Source organism: Vespula pensylvanica, chromosome 7 (genome assembly GCF_014466175.1).
Source record: "Vespula pensylvanica isolate Volc-1 chromosome 7, ASM1446617v1, whole genome shotgun sequence".
In the NCBI taxonomy this organism is placed as follows: domain Eukaryota; kingdom Metazoa; phylum Arthropoda; class Insecta; order Hymenoptera; family Vespidae; genus Vespula; species Vespula pensylvanica.
The window spans coordinates 2,523,128-2,539,901 of NC_057691.1; the positions used below are offsets into that span (position 1 = coordinate 2,523,128).

At 39.7% G+C, this 16,774-nt stretch overlaps 1 protein-coding gene across 15 annotated transcripts in view; it reads right to left on the reverse strand.

Moving 5' to 3' along the window:
* LOC122630678 (Down syndrome cell adhesion molecule-like protein Dscam2) overlaps positions 1-16,774 on the reverse strand; it is a 77,764-nt gene that overhangs the window by 27,438 nt on the left and 33,552 nt on the right. For 14 of the 15 annotated variants that reach the window (XR_006327546.1, XR_006327545.1, XR_006327547.1 and 11 more), the window contains exon 2: positions 2,567-2,917. Coding sequence is in view for 12 of the 15 variants with exons in the window: in XM_043815447.1 (XP_043671382.1) it covers positions 2,567-2,917 (351 nt within the window). In the remaining 3 variants the exon portion in view is untranslated. Of the gene's footprint in view, positions 1-2,566; positions 2,918-4,610; positions 4,707-16,774 lie in introns of those variants that run through there. The other variant, XM_043815449.1, reaches the window with a different exon arrangement.

The following is a 16,774-nucleotide window of genomic DNA, read 5'->3' on the forward strand; positions in this document are numbered from 1 at the left end:
TATTCGAGGAACCAATAGTTTGTATGTACTAACATGGGCGTGACTATTTTAATTTGTCAGTACGATTGAGCGTGCTACCTCTTCGTATATCATGTGATCCTGTTAGAAATCCTGATTTGCGGAAAGCATATTCGAGGAACCAATAGTTTGTATGTACTAACATGGGCGTGAATATTTCAATTGGTTGATACAATTGAGCATGCTACCTCTTCGTACATCATGTGATCCTGTTAGAAATTCTGATTTGTGGGAAAATTTTTCGAGGAACCAATAATTGGTATTTTGTAGTATGGGCGGATATCCTCCAATTGGTCCACGCGACTGAGCGTGCCACCAATACGTACATCATATGATCCTGTCAAAAATCTGATTCGCGGAAAGAATTTCCGAGGAACCAATAGTTTTTATTTACTAACATGGGCGTGAATATTTTAATTGATGGATGCGATTGAGCGTGCTACCTCTTCGTATATCATGTTATTCTGTTAGAAATCCTGATTTGTTTTAAGAATTTTTACCTTGTCTAGTGTTCGAAGTATATATACGAGTTTTCTGGATAAGTTAGAATGTAGTGTTATTGAATGAAGAGAACATTAGATATTTTTTTAAATCAGATATTTTTATTTTCATGTTATTTATACATAGTAGATACATTATATTTAATCATTACAAAAATTTTTATTTTATTTTATAAATTGCACTATGATATAATGTAGTATAATATGGTATAATGCTTTATAATACAATATAATAAGGTATAATACGATATAATAGTTCTGTATGCGAAGGGCGTACTTCTTCTATCCATTCATGATTCTCAAATTACCGGTTTTATTAAACGAAGTTTATTTCTTTTGAAGTTCGGTCTTTGGTCACAATGTATAGCCTAACATCATGCAATCAGCTGTATTATTATATTCTTTAATGATTCGCAAATCTGTAACATTTTATAATAATAGATGATGATGGTGAGAGAAATATGTTTTATATATATATATATATATATATATATATATATGTATATATATATATGTATGTATATATGTATGTATACATATGATAATTGAGAGTTGATATGATGTGTTTTTTTATCGCATAAAATTTTGTGAACGAATTTTTTTGATAGACTCAATCTGTCACGAGATATTTCAATTTTTCGATATAAATAGGGTACCCTATATATATCTATATTTACATATACTCTTTCTAATTACTATCTGATATCTTCTCGAGGGAAATTTGTCACTTTTCACTATCTTAATCTCTTTTTTAGCAAAAGAGACGAAAGTTGTACGCGAGGTCGTAGTTAAGTATGCGCATTTTTAAAAAGTACTATATTCCATTTGGTAACGTCCTTTATTTCTTCTTGTTCTCTTCATTCTTCTCTTCTTCTTCTTCCTCTTTCTCTTCCTCTGCTTCTTCTTCTTTAACCCCATTGCATTGGCAGACTTTCGTCTCTTCGCACCGTCTGTTCAAGAACTTTGAACTCCTGGATAGTTTTCGACCGGTCGGCCTCGCGATAGAAATTTCTTTCGTTAAGCCGAAACCCGGGAAGTAAAGTTTTAATTAACGGGCACACATCTGGACCAGAACTTTATAGCCACGAAGAAAAGCTGGTAGTTGGCAGCACAGGGAACGTCGAGTTGGCTTCGCACTACTGCCGCCATGGATTTGCATTCGGATTGTGTGTTTTTTTTCTTTCTTTCTTCTTTTCTTTTTTCTTTTTTCTTTCTTTCTCTCTTTCTTTCTTCCTTTCTTTTTTCTTTTTTTTTTTTTAAAGAGGTAATTACACCGAGCTCTCTGTACGCCTCACAAAATGGTGGAAATTCAACGATGCTGCTGTAGGTTGACCGCATCCTTCCTTCTAGCAGATTTCGTTCATTCCGAATTCTCTCTTTGTGTCGTTCATAGTAGGTACGTGCGGAATCTGATTAAGCTTTTGGCCCTGAAGATCGAATTATAAACGAATTTTTTTATTTTCTTTTTTTTATGTTTCTTTTTGTTTTTTTAACTCTGACTGCGAGACGAAGAGAAAAATTCGCTGTGAGAACATCGATCGCGTGGATTGCTCTTTTTTAGAGTGATCCTTTTTCTCTCTTTCTCTCTCTCTCTCTTTCTCTCTCGACTATCCTAAGTTAATATCTGCTTTATATAAAAGAGCTCCAGTGCCGGTGCTCTCTTTTCCGGAAATCGATAATACCATAGGTGCATGCACAAAGGGTACGAGCGGTAAAGGGGCTTTCGTTCATTAAAAAAGAATATAAAAGTTAAATTCATCTCTCTATCTCTTTTTCTCGCGTTATAGATGACGAATACACTTTCTCTAAAATGTTGGATCTATTGATGAAATATGTATTTCAATGGAATCAAATATTTAATTAATTAAATATGAATCGATAATTTGGTGATATTGAGCTTCATTTAAAGAAAGATGTTCTCTTTCATTAATTGCAGCTACACACGTTATCGGTTTATTTATTTCCCCTATCCTCTCTCTCTCTCTCTCTCTCTCTCTCACTCACTCTCACTCTCTCTTTTCCTTTTAATTTTTTTTCTATGCACTCACCCGCTCTAACTTGGACGTCACGACTAAGTACCCTTCCAACGGAGTTACTTGCGACGCATCTGTAAGCTGCACTGTGCACGTCTTGACGATAAGCTGCTGCCGGAAAGGGTAAGAGGACGAGTGTACCATTCCTGAGTACCCTTCGCACGGTTGGTACGTCATTTACCGGATGTCCATCTGCAGTGGACCAGTCGATATTAGGCGGGGGACTTCCGGATGCCGTGCAATCCAGCCAGGCACCGCTCGAATTCGAAAATTCCACTCTCGATGGTGGTTCTATGAGGAAACTCGGACCACGTAGATGTGCATCGAAACCATGCCCACCGGCGGATGTCACAACAGCAGCTGCACCTGCGAACGAAGAGAAAACATCGTTACATTGTGGTTACACTCGTGGTAAAATATTTTTAACGTTTGACATTTTATCGACGATTTTAATTAAAGTGAATTTAGTTTCTATTTTTTTCCCCTTTCTCTTTATTTTTTTCGAACGTTTTCCTAAAATTATTTTGTTAGGAAGTACGCTTTTATAATTAGAAATCTCGGAAAACTTTTGCAATCGACGGAAAGTCATAATTTCAAACAATATATTCTGACATGACTTTGCTAGATTTCAGGCTCGATTAATGGAGCATGCTACGCGTAGTTATAGAAGACACGGATCGATGTGTTACGTTATACAATCACCGTGCTAGGTAATACGTTGGACAAGTTATACTCGGTCGAGTGTATCAGGCAGCTACTTCGTTGTAATGGTTTGATCGAAAGTGCGAAGGCGCGAGTCAGCACCATCCTACTACGTTAGGGACTCGCATCGTGCGAAGACACTTTAGCCTAATTACTTAGGTTATTGCACCTTTGCGATGACGATGTTTCGATTAAAGTTACGTTCCACGATGTAATATAGAAATTTATCGTTAGGTCGACCCTTTGTTCTGTTGCTAACGACACGAACAAAAAATCGATACTTGCGTTATACATAAATCGTTCAAAATTTAATTGACTTTATCAAAGATTCTGTCAAAGATTTTTTAATTCGACGACAATCCATTGTTCAATTTTTTTTCTCTACAGAGAGACGACCTAGTACATTCGTCCGCTTACCATGGTGAATTTATCCTATGAAAAACATCGGTGATTTCGCGTGGTAGAGGTTTTTGTGTGGGAAAAAAAGGGACGGGCCTGGTAAAACGTGGTACGCGTAACGACATTCGAGGGAGTGACGTAACTCGTTTATAACGACGTTCGAGGGAGAAATTCGAGTCGTGGCCGAATTTCGTAATACCTACGGATTGTATGCACGCCGCATACAAAACACAAAGTATGCAAATCCTCGACGCGGGAGAATTGAAATCCCCATAGTGTCCAGCAATTACAGGGCCGTCACGCTGGCTCGCTTCCGGAATTGTCTCGAGTACTTAATTACTAATTCCGTGCAAGTGTTTGGTGCTAGCTCTTCGTTGAATTTAACGCAATGCACTTTACCGGGCCAAGAACCTGAGTCTAATTAGAGAGTGCAATTAATTAAAATTTAAGAGCACGGCCGTTTCTGGTAACTTAACGCACCGGAAAGGGTTACAGGCGCACGCGCATTTCGTTGAAAGGCTAAGGCGGTAATGGAGCCACCCCTTCGCACCTCGAACGTAATAAAATATGCTAATTACTCGTTCCCTTGATATATAACGTACGTCATGCGAGAAGGCACGTCAAAGAAATTTAGCGAGAGATTTCTACCGGGTTTAAATAGATATGCGAAACCGAGTCTTTCAAAAGTACGTATTTTCAAAGAGTCCTTAGAGGAATCTAGAGGGAAATCTTTAGTGGAGGCGAAACAAATTCCTTCGCAAGTATTTCTTTATCTTTTTGTACGATTGAATGAGTGAAAAAGAGTAAGAGAAAGAGAGAAAGAGAAAGAGAAAGAGAGAGACAGAACTAGTGACGAACTTGTGCGAGATCGGCATTCATGCGAATGATTTGTAACGCGGTCAACGATGCGAAGCACCCTTGACTCGAGATACGTTGGCAATGCAGATCAGAGGATTACCCGCTTCCTGCATTTCTTCCTGCTTGTCTGCTTTTCCTTCCTCGTCTCCCACTACAGCGATCTTTGGCTCGAATCTCACGGTAGATCTCTCGAGAAACTAGGATTGAGAGGAACTCCGGTATATATATACATACATACATACATACGTACACACATACATACATACATTCATACATTCATACATACATATGCGTTAGAGACTCACGTCGACGATTTTTCAGGTTTCCTAGCTCTTATTCTCTCTCTCTCTCTCTCTTTCTCCATTTTTTTCAATCACCTTCTACGTCTCGTTCTTTCCTTCTTTGGAGCACATTGCTTTCCATACGTGATCGTGCTCTTCCTGGAAATCTACAAATCCCCTTTCTCCTCTCACCGCTCATTCTCTTTCTCTCTCTCTCTTTTTTTCCCCCACTCTTACTCTCTCTGTTACTCTCACTCTTATCCAACTTGGATTCGAGTCAATCCGTCTTCATGAATCCTTCCCGAGAGCATTTACTTATCGATCTAGAAAATCGAAGACTTTCGGAGGTCGATAGTGAATCCCGAATGGACGATCGTTGCCAATCGTTTCTAGACGTTCCAAGTGACCAACAATAGTGGAAACTGATAACGGACGTAGATGAATGGATAAAATCTTATAAAGAAAAAGATAGAGATTATAGGATATAGGAAGAGTATAGAAGTTCCAAGGCTCTCTTCGATATAAAAGGAAGAGAGAGTAGCGAGAGAAAGACAGACAGAGAGAGAGAGAGAGAGAGAGAGAGAGAGAGAGAGAGAGAGAGACAAAGAGAGAGAGAGAGAGAGAGAGAGAGAGAGAGAGAGAGAGAGAACGCTCTACGGGTAATGGCTTCCAATTACCATAACGCTCGGCTAAGCCGACTAATCGGTTCCGCTTATGCCGACCAGCAAATTATTATTAATCACATTGCGCATGGATTATCGTTTACGTGCAGCTACAACCAGACATTCGCAACTACCTTTCTAGCATGTGATTTATATTCGTGCAATTTCTCGAATGGCGAGTCCTTCTCGAGAGCTATCTACAATTCCTGGTAAAATATATCCCCCCGTAGAATACCCTTTTGCGTCTCTAGTGGAACAGGAACTTTGAATCGACGATATTCGGATGTCGAGCTATCATAATGGAAGAAGATACCGTCGACCGACGTTGATCTTTCTACTTTACAAACGTCACTTCGCATCGATTCGGAAAATGATATTGTGTTTGTAATTGGGTTTGTATTACGAAGTTTTCTTTACTTTTCTTTTTTTCTTTTTTTTTCGGTTGTCGAAAGCAATCGAATTTCCATTAAAATGTATACTTTACGTGGGTTTACTATCATCAAGGAAATTCGTTGTAGAAGGTAAAGATAGTAGATAGGTAAAGAGAGAGAGAGAGAGAGAGAGAGAGAGAGAGAGAGAGAGAGAGAGAGAGAGAGAAAGGGTCCAGCGTAGGTTAGCCCCTCCGCATGCGAAGCCGGAATCAATAGGCGGAACAAACTGTGTAGGCAGCTAGAGGTCGCTGGTAAGATTGAATTTGCAGAGTCCGGAGTAAAGAGAGGGAGGAAAAGAACGGATGAGGAAGGGCATATTCCAAAGGGGGAAAGGAAAAGGGTGGAGCAGAGTAAATCTGACCGAATAAAAGCCTCTTACACTTTCACAACTATGCTTGGTGGACTCTTCCCGGATCGTTCCTGCGTCTTTCTTAGATTCGAAGTGAGTTACTTCTGTTTGCTTTCTCGATCAAAATGGCAATTATTTGATTCAAGCGACGGAACGTATCTTACTCGTCTCTCCCTCGCAGTTTTCCTTTTCATCTCTTTAATACTATTGCCTTACTTACCGTGAAAGGAATTTTCACTGAGGGATTTTTTCAATATCATCAAAATTCCTTTCTTCGAGGAATTGTTCGTGAAATATTATAACCAATCATGTTCTACTCGAATACTTACTTAGTTCGAATTATTCAATATTTAATATTTTATCAGGATAATACTTTTCTTTTTTTTTTAGTCTTCTTTAATTTTTTAATTTTTTTTTCTTCGTGAATGTTTTCGTATTCTGTAGCGATCATCGATTCGAGATGGGACGATACGGAGATGGAACTTCTCTTAGCTTATATTTTCTGCTTCGAAAAATTGTAATTTATTCGGATCGGTTAAACATAAATTTGGAACGTCATGTCGGGCGCAGCGGCGAATAGTTTCGTCGGCGTGTTTCAGAGGACACTCGAGTCACCTAAAATATTCACCTCATCTCCGTGGATGGTCTCGAGTCGAGAGATCTCTCCGGAGGGCTGCGAGTTTAAAGTTTAAGGAGATCAGCTTGTCGCTTGGCGTATAGCCTCGTTGTCCTCTTACGACGAAGATAAAGGAAGATATATGAAAATGGAAAGAGAAAGAGTGAGAGAGAGAGAGAGAGAGAGAGAGAGAGAGAGAGGGAGAGAGAGAGAGAGGAAGGTACATAGGAATAGAGAAAAGTTCTATCGTTTCAATATAACTTGGTAGTCTTATATTTCAATAACTAACCATTATGGACATGTGTGTAGGTATGTGTTATGTATGTACTCATCCCCTTCGATCGAATTCGACTTGGTAAAGGAATTCGACTTCCATGCTCGTATGAATCGAACGACAACATTCCTCGCTGAGAGTAAAACATTCACGGCTCTCGAAGCATTTGCGTTGCTAAAGCTTTTAGAAACTTTCGTTATGCAGATCTCGTCGCCTTCGGAACATTCGAGGTTTATTAAATCTCGTTCGGCGTAATGGCGCTTGATGGGCATACTTAATCGAATTATCGGTATCGCTATTTCAGGGTCACTCGTCTATTAACCCAAAACGTTATTTTCTCTTCTCTCATCGACGTTGAAATTAAGTTGAATTTTTATCGAACGAGAAAACCGATCTAGCCGACATTACAGGTTTCAGAATCAAATCCGTAACGAATAAAGACGTAGCAGGAAGTTCGTTGAGAGAAACTGCGATCGAATAGGGGGCGGGAGAAAAGTCCCGTTGAAAAAGGAAAACGATTTTACGAGTCCTCGTAGGATACTCTTTTCGCATTGATGACGCATGACGTAGCTGCGGGCAACAAGTTGAGAAAGTTGTTTAGCCGTCTACTAAGAGGGAGCGAAAGCTGCTTCTTAAAAACTTCTCGTGTAGGAACACGACCAATTTTACAGGGTGCACCTTCGTCCTCCGAAAGTTTCAACGCGACGGGCAACAAGTTGGGGGAAAAGTTTCGTTATGGCCATCCTGTTATAGCGCTTCGGAACTCCCTCGAAGGACGTTTCCGAAACTGTCGAACGAATAATCTTACGGTTATACGAGTGCCATGTGAAAGTTTCGAAGAACCTTCGGAAAGTCAGTCGTGCTCGCGGAGAAGTATTCAAGTTTTTCTTGACAAAGACTACGGATCCCGATTTCATAGGAAGAACTTTCTCATGATTTTTCTACGATTTATTTCGAAAAATCTTTTTCCCCGAGATAGAAGGGAACGTGCAATCAAAATGGACTATTTTCTTTGAGATATATTCTTCTCGCTTGATTTTTATCCAGCAATGAGATGTGATGTAAAAAACTATCCATATAATCGAGATCAGAGAGCAGTCCGATTCGTCTTTTCGTTCTAGTTCGAAAGACGTTCTGCTTTTCAAGTACAACTACTATCTATGTATTTCCAGTTGTCCCATTTTAGTTGATACACCGACATTGATAAAAATCGTGAACATCCTTTCTACGAAAGTGTCGATCTCGGTGAGACGTTGGTCATTTCAATTTCTCGAATGGAGAAAGTCGACGAAGGGAAGAGTGGTTCGGATGATGGGAGAGGGGGTAGGACCAGGTGGAGTGAGAGGTGATAAAGGGGACGAGTATGGCAAGAGAAAAAGAAGGGTGATGGTGGACGAGTGATTGTTGGAAATATGAGAGAAACTTTCAACCTCTTCCTCCATTTTCATCCTTCTCGCTGTTAAGGCGAACTTACAGTTCCATCCCTTGTCCTCTTCCTCTCTGTCTGTCTGTCTTTCTTTCTCTCTTACCATTTCTCTTCTTTCTTCTCTTGCCTCTACTATCTTCTAGCTTCATACAGTTTTCGCAACGCATCGCGAGTGCTTCGTAGCATAACCTCCGTGCCATTTTAAAGCGCTCTGAAAGCCTGAGCCGAGTTTTCGAGACAAAAAGGCGCTTTTCTTCGAGCTGCGTCAGACTTTCCCCATCTTCTCTCTCTCTCCTCTCTCTTCTCTCTCTCTCTCTCTCTCTCTCTCTTCTGTCTTTCTCTTTCCGTTCTTTCTCATTGTTTCTTACGTTCCTTTACTGGCTTAAAACTCTCGGAGTCTGGTAGTCGTATCTCTAGCGCGATGCCTCCAGCTGTGTCCACTGTTTCAAGAATAAACGTTTTATCTTCCATCCGCCGGGAAAGTGCATTCTCGTGGAAACTCATAAGATCGTCCTCTTTCTCTCTCTCTCTCTCTCTCACTTTTTCTTTTTTTCCCGTTTTCTCTGTCCTTATCGATGGAAACGTCCGTGAAACGTTTCGAGATGCACGTTAAGTCGTTTCATTCTTTGTACGAGAAAATGAGGGAAATATTTTTAGCGATTAGATTTATCGTCGTTGTTAAGGAAGAAAAAAAAGAAAAAAGGAAAATAAAAAGAAAAAGACACGTTGCGAGTTGCTCTCGAAATGGTTGAAGAAAAATGTTCGAATTATTAGAACGATACGTGCGAACAAATCCGAATCGATTCGCTAAAGTGTCTTTTCCCGTTGTTCCAACCGTTATCTAGGATCTAATAAATCCAAGATGCGAATACCACAAAACGAGTCTTCATTGGGCGATATTATTCCACGTAACGCGATAAAGAATTCGATAAAATGGAAGGAAAGATATTGTATCTTTAGATTGGAAAGTGTACCATGAAAACGACGTTTTTATTCGTCAACGAACGAATGTTTCGTACATTCCCTTGCAATTTCGTGTTCCCTTAAAATAATATATTCTTTAAGAACCAATTTAAATTTTTTCCTTTCTACCTTCCTATGTACTAACCTACCTTTCTTCTACTTCTTCTACGTATCCCATTTTGTCTACTATTTTTCTATTGCTTTTGTTGGAAGCCATTTCATTTCTTCGCGTAGCATCTAGCCCCATTGTCCTCTTTTTCGAGTTGCATACTGTTCGACTAAACGATAACGCATATTCGTGTATTTCGCTTTATTATTACGTTCTTTCAGAGAAAGAAAGAGAGAGAGAGAGAGAGAGAGAGAGAGAGAGAGAGAGAGAGAGAAAGAGAAAGGTATACATATACGTATACGTATACAAGGACAAAGACATGTAAACTAGAAATGCAGTTTTTGGCGCAGATTGTTCGGCTGGGCAATTTTTTTTCTTTTTCTTTTCCTTTCTTTTTTTTGTTTTACTCTTTTTGTCCTCGACCTAACAATTTTCAAGTCTTTTGTCTGCAGATTCGAAATCGTTTGCAAAAGGTCATCACCATCAGGGCATGTTAACGATTTATGGTACCGAGTAGGAACGAAAGAATGAGAGAGAGAAAGAGAGAGAGAGAAAAAAAATTGAAGTTGGTGGATCGGTCGGTCTGCAGGTGCAAGGCTATCTGTACGCGTGGAACAATGAGCGCAATCAATGTGCCGCGGCACACCTTCAACGTCAATCAAATGTTCGACGTACGCGCCACTAGCCCATTGGCCCCGATTGCCTTTTGTCGTCGTGTACAGTGTCCGCTACGCGCCCTCGTCAAAGAGGAACAGAAAGAGAGGATAAAGAGGGGACAATATGAGAGAGCGAGACGGACAGATAGAAAGAGAGAGAAAAAAGATAGAGAGAGGATTAGTCGATAGATAGAAAAGGAAAGAAAGGTAGATACATAGATAGATAGATGGATAGAGAGAGAGAGAGAGAGAGAGAGAGAGAGAGAGAGAGAGAGAGAGAGAGAGAGAGAAAATGGATGCACGAATTGCGTGAATGTGTGTATGTGTGTGTGAAAGAGAGAGAGAGAGAGAGAGAGAGAGAGATCTGATAGAACAGAGAGAAACGTTGCATCCCAAATCTACCACCCCTCAAGCTCTCGAATGGGGTTGAATTCCTGCCGAATACTCTCCGTCTCGTCACTCGTGTTACCCGGTACACGACCTAATTTCGAGAGGTCGTCCCTCTATTTCTTTCTCTTTCTTTCTTTTATATTATACTTCGAACTGTGTTTTCTTTCATTCTTTTTCTGTTTCACTTTACACTAATACATACGAAACTATGTCTTTTCTTTTTTACATCTCATCTCACATTCGCGAAAATCTAGAATTCCTCTTCGATTTAAACGAATGAATGATAGAATTAAATAATCACGTTATACCGATCGAGAAGAATTTTCTCGGATTTCATTTTATTTTTTCCCTCTGTTTTCTTTTCTTTCTTTCTTTTTTTTTCGTTTAACATGATTTTGCATCAATTATATCAAAGTTTTTCATCTGGTATTTGATATTTACGTGTAAGTCCAATATTATAACATCGAATATCATCTTGCACCTCGTTAACTTATATATAATACCTCGTTATCGTTTATAATGATCTGTAGGTTGGATGTAATCCAAGTTAAAAATGAACAACGCTCTTTAGTTTCTCTTCCGTCGTTATTTAACATCACCAGGAAGAAAGAGCGAGAAAAAAGTTTTTGTTCAAGATCCGTGATGCAGGAAATAAAACCGGTTTACGTTTCGCTTCGATCCGATAATCAACGAACTAGACGTAGATCACTTTTCCGTCGTAGGTCAGACACTCTCTTTCCTGGTTCTATCTACTTGCTGACGATGGACGGATTACCTTGGAGTTTACGCTTTATGGCGTTCGACGGTCCAAGAAAGCTTGGGCTCGGTGGTGCTTGTCGTAAGATATTATATAGAAGGGATCCTTTCCGAAGAGGAAGGAGACGAGGAGAAAAGGTGGACCAAGGAGAAAGGACGAGAGAGGACACCGATGATTTCCCAGGGGATCTCGTCTACCGTTTCTCATCCTACCTTTCTCTTCTTTACTGATGCTTCTTCCTTCTCCTCTGCCTTCTCCTCCTCTTCTCCTTCTCATCTTGCTCCTTTTCCTTTTCCTCCTTTACCATCGTCTCTTTACCTCCTCTCTATTCCATCCACTTCACCGACGTGCCTTACGTTCTCTCGGCTAACGTCGTCGTCGTCGTCGTTGTCGTTATTTTACCTCTTTCGTTCTTATAGCTATCTACTTTTGCCTCGAGGGTAGGTAAATTTCAAAAAAAGAAGGCCCACCTTCGAACCCCAAAGTTGCTCGAATGTTCTTATAACTTACATACCTACATATGTATGTACATATGTACATACATACGTTTATAAGTTCCTTTCGAGGTAAATCAAGTCGAACGATATTGGTCGATATCACGAGAATCTTGATCGTTTGTGAAAAGTTTACGATCGTTACGAGTCCCCTTTTCATATAGGCAATTTGCGTTTCCTTCGAGTATCTAACTAGAGAATACATATGGTTCGTCGTGACGTGTTCCAAATGGAAAATGTAATTCCAGTGTTTTATATCGTGTTTGAAATTCTTCCTGTATCACCATCATTCTTTTACTCTCGTTCGTTCTTATCTTCCGGCTTCAGGCGCAGCCAGCTTTGCGCTCGTAGATAGTAAGGTATACCAATGGAGGCTCTTTTACGGAGGACACTTTCACGTGAAATTTCTCTTGGTAAATTCAAACACGAAGCCTTTGAAAATTCAATTTCTTACGTGGCGATCAAACTCGGACGTGGTCAATCGAACGTTTCGAGTTCATTTTCATTTGCTTTAAATAACGAATATCACGTTCGAACGATTTTACGAGGTCTTCGTTAATTTTCTCGTAGTTTCAAATTGAAGTCTATCGCGGATATTGGAATTCGTAGCATTTTTTATCTCACTGATTCTGGACATTAACGAATTCGCAAATACGATATTTCCAGAGCGGGCTCGTTATAAAGAACATTTTTTTTTTACTTTTTTATTTATAATTCTTTTTATTTTTTTTTTTTTACACGTATCTAATATTTTCATACACGACTTGCAATTTAACAGAATATTTCAAGCGTATTAATTCTCTCTGTTTTTCTCTCTCTTTTCTCGGTAAAGACACAAAGGATCTAGACCATACATATAAGTTCACAAAGGTATTTTTGTATGAATAATGAAAATATAGGTCACCTTTGTTGAACTACGGACATAATATCACTATCTTAATTTTATCAATTCTCTTTCTCTCTCTCTTTCTCTCTCTCTCTCTCTCTGTTTCCTATATATTCTATACCGTATATATTATTTTACAATAGTTCCACGTTATATACTAGAAAGCAACATTGTCTACAGATTTCGTTTCGTATATATTCAAATACAAATGTTCTCTATGTGTCCGGTCTACTCTCGGTTCAACGTCCTTTTTCGATCTAAAGATCGTGCGAGCGATTACTGTTTACCTACACTGTCTGACACCGAGTGAGCGAAGCTGGTAAACCAAGCGGAGAATCGTGTCTGGAATTCAACTATGAAAGGAGTTTTTTTCGAGCCCTTGGATAGTATGTACTCGAGGGTTGGTCACTACCTTCGAAGCACAGGAAGCAACGTACACCATAGAGCTTTCGAATCTGTCAGCTTCTTCCACCTCTACTCCTCTTTCTCTTTCTTACACATATACATGGTCGCGCATACACACACACACACACACACACACACACACACGTACTAGCTCTTACTCCTCGACATTACCCAGTACCTGCATAGTCGCTTATCTCGAGACTCCAGGCACACCTAACGTGACGTTCACCCTCCTTCTCGGGTTTCTCCTCGAAGGGATGGCGAATTCGCAAGCCAATCGCCCGTGTTACTACTTCGGGCTATGGCGAATTGCAAGGTGCCTCTCTCTCTCTCTGTCTCTTTCTCTCTGTCCCTGTCTCCATTCCTCTCTATTCCTCTACCACGTACTACGTCCTCGTACGATGTAATTCATAGGGTAATGGGTCGCAGGTGCGAGCTATCGAAGCGCGCCGTCGTCTCGGTTACGAATAGAGCGCCGTCTGCGTTACTCGAGAACCTCAAACTCACTCCCCCGTCTCTACGTTATTGGACACGCGATATTGGTCTGTAGAGAAACGCGTCAAGGAGAAAGCCGATTGTCGTAATTGCTCCTCTCTGTCATAAAATTTTAAGATTGTATTTTTTTACAAGTTTAATTAACTTTCGAATAGAGGTATTATTATATATTGTATACTTCTCTTTCGTTTGACGTTAGTTAATTTATTTAATATACTTTTCTCTTGTTCGATATTCTTATGAAAGGACAATTCGATGTTGGAATGCGTGCTATTATAGATCCTATTTAGGATAAATAAAGAATAAGATGACATTCTTTTTTAGAATGGTTCAATAAACGAAAAGGAATGGGAAAGATTTTTATCGCGACATGATATGGAAAATCGGCAACGCCTTTCTGTTGGGAGGTAAGATGTATGAGCGTGTATAAATGCCGTCAGTGTAGATGGCCCAGTGCGATAGTCTCGGTTTAACGACGTCGACCCTTGGTAATAAGGCGCCTGGGTAACTGCAGCCAACGTTACACTCGCTTGGAACAAGGCGCTTCCACCATTCCTTATCAGAGGGGCTTATCATTTACACTCTCACTCCTCTTTCTCTCTCCCCTCTGTCTCTGTCTTCATCTCTGTTTAAGTTCTTGTCTCCGTCTCTACCTCTCTTTCTCTTTCAAGATCCATACACACGCGACACGCGATCATTTCTTATCCATTCGTAGTACACAAGCTCACATATAGAAGAGAAACCAGAATTCAGATAGAATTCTCGTCACGAAGAAGAAACTGTCGGGACAAAATAATTCAGTCGAGGATCTTAGGGTAACAAAAGTGCGAAGTTTCTCACAACTTGCGGCCCAGCGCTGGAAGTTACGCGTATATTGCCTCGGATTCATCTTCCATGAATTCCTTTAGAAATTATATTTTGGATGAAAGGAATAAGAATTGCTCACGCGATATCTCGGTTTTAAATAACTTGCTTACGTTCATAGATCATTTAATGAAAATTGAAAATTGCAAGAAGTTCGACCAAACGATGTATATGTGCGTTTGTCAGTGTGAATTGTTTCGATTTTATAGTCGATTACAAAGTTTATATTTATTAAGTTAAATAATGTTGGCGATTTGAAAAGCTCACGATTTTATTCATAAATAATAAAAATAATAAATTTTAATTCACGTATCACAAAGTGATTTATAAATATTGGTTTCTTAAGCCGCAAATTTTTTAATTTTGTTGTTCTAATTGCTATATATATATATATATATATATATATATATATATTTATTTTTGTATTATATATTTCTTTGAAGTTACTGACGAAGTTGCAACAAAGTTAGATGAATAAATACAACTTCGTTGTTAGGAGTTCGCAGACGAAATGAATTTCCTCGTTCGTTGTTACATTTAAAAGGAAAACAGGAGAAAGACCAACGCAAAATCAAAGCAAACGGGAGTGGTAGACGAATATCGCCGAAACTCGTAGCTCAGTAATATGATCGGTCTACAATGCTGTGTACAGATCGGACTCGTTTATTTAACATTATAATTTCTCCACAATTCGATAGGATCGATGTCATCAGAGGCGAAGAAAGAAGAAATGGATGTGTGGATATCGCGTTGCGGTCGAACTATTGCGGTAGAATTTCTGTAGATCGAAAATACAGTTGAATTTTGTTGGGAAATCGTGGGAGCCATGGAAATGTTCGTCTCTTCTCGTATCCTCTCTCTCTTTCTCTCTTTTACACACGTACACATATACACACACGCATACATATTCTGTATCTCTTTCAATGCGTTTCATTCACGTTCCTATGCGAATTCCAGGTTCTTCGTTAAAACTCTTGTAGTAGATGGAAACGCAATCGAGGGTGGAATTTCTCTCTGAAGGAGATGATGAAGATAAACAAAGGGAAGAAGAGAGAAAGGTAGAGAACACGATTCGAGGAAAGTTCGAATTTCATTGACGTAACGATAATGGGGCAACGGCGCTGCAGGAAAACAATATGTAAATCGTTTGCCGCTTCCCAATCAAAGTCGGAATCCGCGGCCAAGTGCTTCCGCGTCTCCCTAATGACGCAATCTAAATTCCGCAGGCAGTTTCGAACTACACGAAGGTATACACTTCGGATGGACGGAGAAAATCCATCGAGTAAGAGGACAGCGAGTGAACTCTACTGAAGTGGTGTTAGTCTCGTGTAGCTTGGGAGTATGGAAGCAATGGAGAAAAGGGTGAGAAGGGATCGCGTGGAAGATAAGGGGATGGTACCTTCGCAACTTTAGCAACTTCCGACGACGTATCTTTTTTCTTTCTTCTTTCTTTCGTTACTTCGAGCGGCTACCTACCTACCTAACTGTAAAACCCTTCGTACTTTTTCACCAAAGGTATGCGTCAAAATTGAATTTCACTGAGAAGCAAAGTTTATTGTTCCTTCTTTCTTACTTCACGTTTCTCTCTCTCTCTCCCTCTTTTCTTTTCTTTCTTTCCTTTTTTTTTTATTTTGCCTTCAATCCCTTGAATATTGTAAAATGTTCTCGATATTCAAGCGTACGATTCTATCTCGATACAAGTATTAACTTATAAGCAGTATAGAGAAGTAGTAGTTCGTTCTACGACGAAGCTCATCCTTACTTCACCGTTCACTCCGTCTACTCTTTCTCACCGTTTATTGTTGCTTCCACTCGAACTTTATCCCACTTGTATGTTCGTACGTTCGTACGTTCGTACTACTCGACAGGATCGATTCGAAAAGTGGAATAACTCGATAGGTCGATATCACTCGTCGTCAGACCGTTTTCATTCAAACCGATACGCTTCGTCTACACTTCACGACATCCGGATCGACTTTTAAATCGCACATCGAACACACGCAACAGAGTAGAGAGCGGCATCGTATGAGATCACAGGAACCAGGAAATTGCTTTACTCGCCGATCAGAGAGGAATTAAAAGTTCTTCTTGCGGAGACTATTAGTGTCCGCGCTCTTTACGTCATAATTGCGAATTTAAATTGCAAATTTTCTTTGTATCGAACGTTAGGTTCGACTCGAGAGAGAGAGAGAGAGAGAGAGAGAGA